At 60.9% G+C, this 2,799-nt stretch overlaps 1 protein-coding gene across 1 annotated transcript in view; it reads right to left on the bottom strand.

The window, feature by feature from the left end:
• Window positions 1–2,799, bottom strand: part of PIK3C2B (phosphatidylinositol-4-phosphate 3-kinase catalytic subunit type 2 beta) — a 23,826-nt gene that overhangs the window by 12,163 nt on the left and 8,864 nt on the right. The window contains exons 6-7 of the mRNA XM_033519851.1: window positions 725–836; window positions 89–168 (exon numbers count right to left, since the gene is read on the bottom strand). Coding sequence (XP_033375742.1) covers window positions 89–168; window positions 725–836 — 192 coding nt within the window. The remainder of the gene's footprint in view (window positions 1–88; window positions 169–724; window positions 837–2,799) is intronic.

The following is a 2,799-nucleotide window of genomic DNA, read 5'->3' as shown; positions in this document are numbered from 1 at the left end:
GGTGTCCCCGGGGTGGGAGTTGGGGACAGTGCCGCGGTGTCCCCGGGGTGGGGACAGTGCCGTGGTGTCCCAGCCGTGTCACCAGTACCTGCTGATGGTCTGTTTGAGGGGCCGCTCCTGCAGGTGGATGTGGTGGTTGAGGGTGGAGGGGCTCTGGTCATCGCTGGCCTGGGGACACCGAGAGGCTGAGCAGGGGTGACACCGAGCCCTGGTGACCCAGGGAGGTGACACCAAGGCCCCGGTCACCCAGGGAGGTGACACCAACCCCTCAATGTCCCAGGGAGATGACTCTAATGCCCGGTGTCCCAAGGAGGTGACACCAACCCCTGGTGCCCCAAGGAGGTGACACCAACCCCCTGGTGTCCCAAGGAGGTGACACCAACCCCTTGGTCCCAGGGAGGTGGCACTGATCCCCAGTGCCCCAGGGAGGTGACACCAACCCCTCAATGTCCCAGGGAGGTGACACCAACCCCCTGATGTCCCAGGGAGGTGACACCAACCCCTGGTGCCCCAAGGAGGTGGCAGCAAGCCCTGATGTCCCAGGGAGGTGACACCAACCCCTTGGTCCCAGGAAGGTGGCACTGATCCCCAGTGCCCCAGGGAGGTGACACCAACCCCTCAATGTCCCAAGGAGGTGACACCAACCCCCTGGTGTCCCAGGGAGGTGACACCAACCCCCCGGTGTCCCAGGGAGGTGACACCAACCCCCGGTGTCCCCACGCACCGTGCGGGCCAGCTCGCTGCGCGCTCCCTTCCTCCGCAGCAGCTGCAGCCGGATGTCGATGTCGAATTTCCTGCAGTGCTGGATGTGCTCGTGGCTGCCCAGCGTGTGTTTGCTGCGGGGACAGGGCCACAGGCTAATCCCACATCCCAAAATCCCGCCTGGAGTGCTCCAAAATCCCACCTGGAGTGCTCCAAAATCCCTCCTTGAGTGCCCCAAAATCCCACCTGGAGTGCCCCAAAATCCCGCCTGGAGTGCCCCAAAATCCCAAAATCCCAGCCAGGCCTTGGCTGGCCCCAGGGCGGCCCTGCCTGCACAGGGATTTTGTGGCAGCAGGAAACCCAGAGAATGAGGAATTGTTTTCCCTCCTTCCCCTCCGGAGCCGGGCCCGGCCTGCCAGGACCTGCCCAGGGATCCTCGGGAAGCAGGGCACAGATCCGAGCGGCTGGAGGGTGCTCTGAGAGCGGGATTGGGGTGAATCTCGGAGCTGGGAATGACAGGGAGAACCCTGGAGCTGGGAATGCCATCCTGATTCCCCCATCCAGACCCCCCTGGACCCCTCCAGCCACGCGTCCCTCGCTGGCCTGGATCAATCCCACGGGAATGCCGTGCCAGCGGCTCAGGATGCCGGGCAAAGCTCCGGCCTTTTGGCACTTCCAGCATCTCCTCGGCCATGGGAAGATGTGGGAAGAAAAGATCAGCCACAAAAGGGGCTTTGTGCTCCCAGAGGAGCCGGGAAATGTCCTTTGGGGTCTGCTCCCTGCAGGAAAAGGGGATCATTCCTTCGGGAATGGCTGGATGGATCCGGCCCGGGCAGCTCCGAGACCCCCAGGGCTGCTGTGGAGACCTGGGCACACCTGGGCACATCTGGGCACATCTGGGCACACCTGGGCACATCTGGACAGGGCTGTTTGGAGCCACAAGGGCTCGGCACCCAAGGAACAGCCCCTTTGGTGGCCTTAAATCCCATTTGGTGGCCCTAAATCCCTTTTGGTGGCCCCAAATCCCCTTTGGTGGCCCCAATCCCCTGTGCTAGCCATGAATCCCCTTTGGTGGCCCCAAATCCCATTTGGTGGCCCTAAATCCCGTTTGGTGGCCCCAGATCCCCTTTGGTGGCCCCAAATCCCCTTTGGTGGCCCCAATCCCCTGTGCCGGCCCTGAATCCCCTTTGGTGGCCCCAAATTCCATTTGGTAGCCCTGAGTCCCCTTTGGTGGCCCCAAATCCCTTTTGGTGGCCCCAAATCCCATTTGGTGGCCCCAAATCCCCTTTGGTGGCCCCAAATCCCATTTGGTGGCCCCAAATCCCCTTTGGTGGCCCTGCAGCCCCTTGGAGCCTCTCCTGGTCCCAAGCATTCCCAGCCGTCCCTTTAGATCCCAAACCGGCGGCTCCCGTGGCTCAGCTCCCACGGAATTCCCGCGGCCGGGGCACGTCTCCAGCAGCAGGAACTGCTCCAGCCCCAGGAAAGGCCGGGAATGCCATGGCTGCCGCTTCTCCCTCTGCAGAGAGCTCTCCCAAACCCCCTGGAAAAACAGAATTCCTCCAGGAAAGGCAGCGAGGGAATGAGAGACGGCTCTTCCCTGCTATTCCTGAGCCCCCCAGATCCCTGTCCCACCTTCTCCCGGGATTTAGGGAGACGCCAGGCTCCGCTCCCTGACACGGATTTTACAGAATTCTCCTCCAAAAACGCATTTTTGGCAGCTCCAGGCTTCCCAGCTGGTTTTCCAGGCACCTGGGGGTCAGCCTGATGGATACCACCGGGAACGACATTCCCAACATGCTGCTCTTGGCAGGAGCAGCTCCAGAGGCAGGAAAAGGAACGGGGAAGCTCCTGCTGTGCTCACTGACATCAAACTTGGGTGTTCATCACACCCTGGAGCACCTGGGATGGATTTTCCCTGTTTTTTCTGGTTTTCCCAGTTTTTTCTCTGTTTTTCTTTTGATTTTTCTGGTTTTTCCCTGTGTTTTTCCCTGGTTTTCCCCTGGTTTTCCCTGTTTTCCCCGTTTTCCCCCTGTTTTTCCCAGTGTCTTTCCCTGTTTTTCCCCCATTTTTCCCTGTGTTTTCCCTTGTGCTTTTCCC

This window comes from Parus major, chromosome 26 (assembly GCF_001522545.3).
Source record: "Parus major isolate Abel chromosome 26, Parus_major1.1, whole genome shotgun sequence".
Lineage (NCBI taxonomy): Eukaryota > Metazoa > Chordata > Aves > Passeriformes > Paridae > Parus > Parus major.
This window is presented reverse-complemented; position numbering and strand designations above follow the sequence as displayed.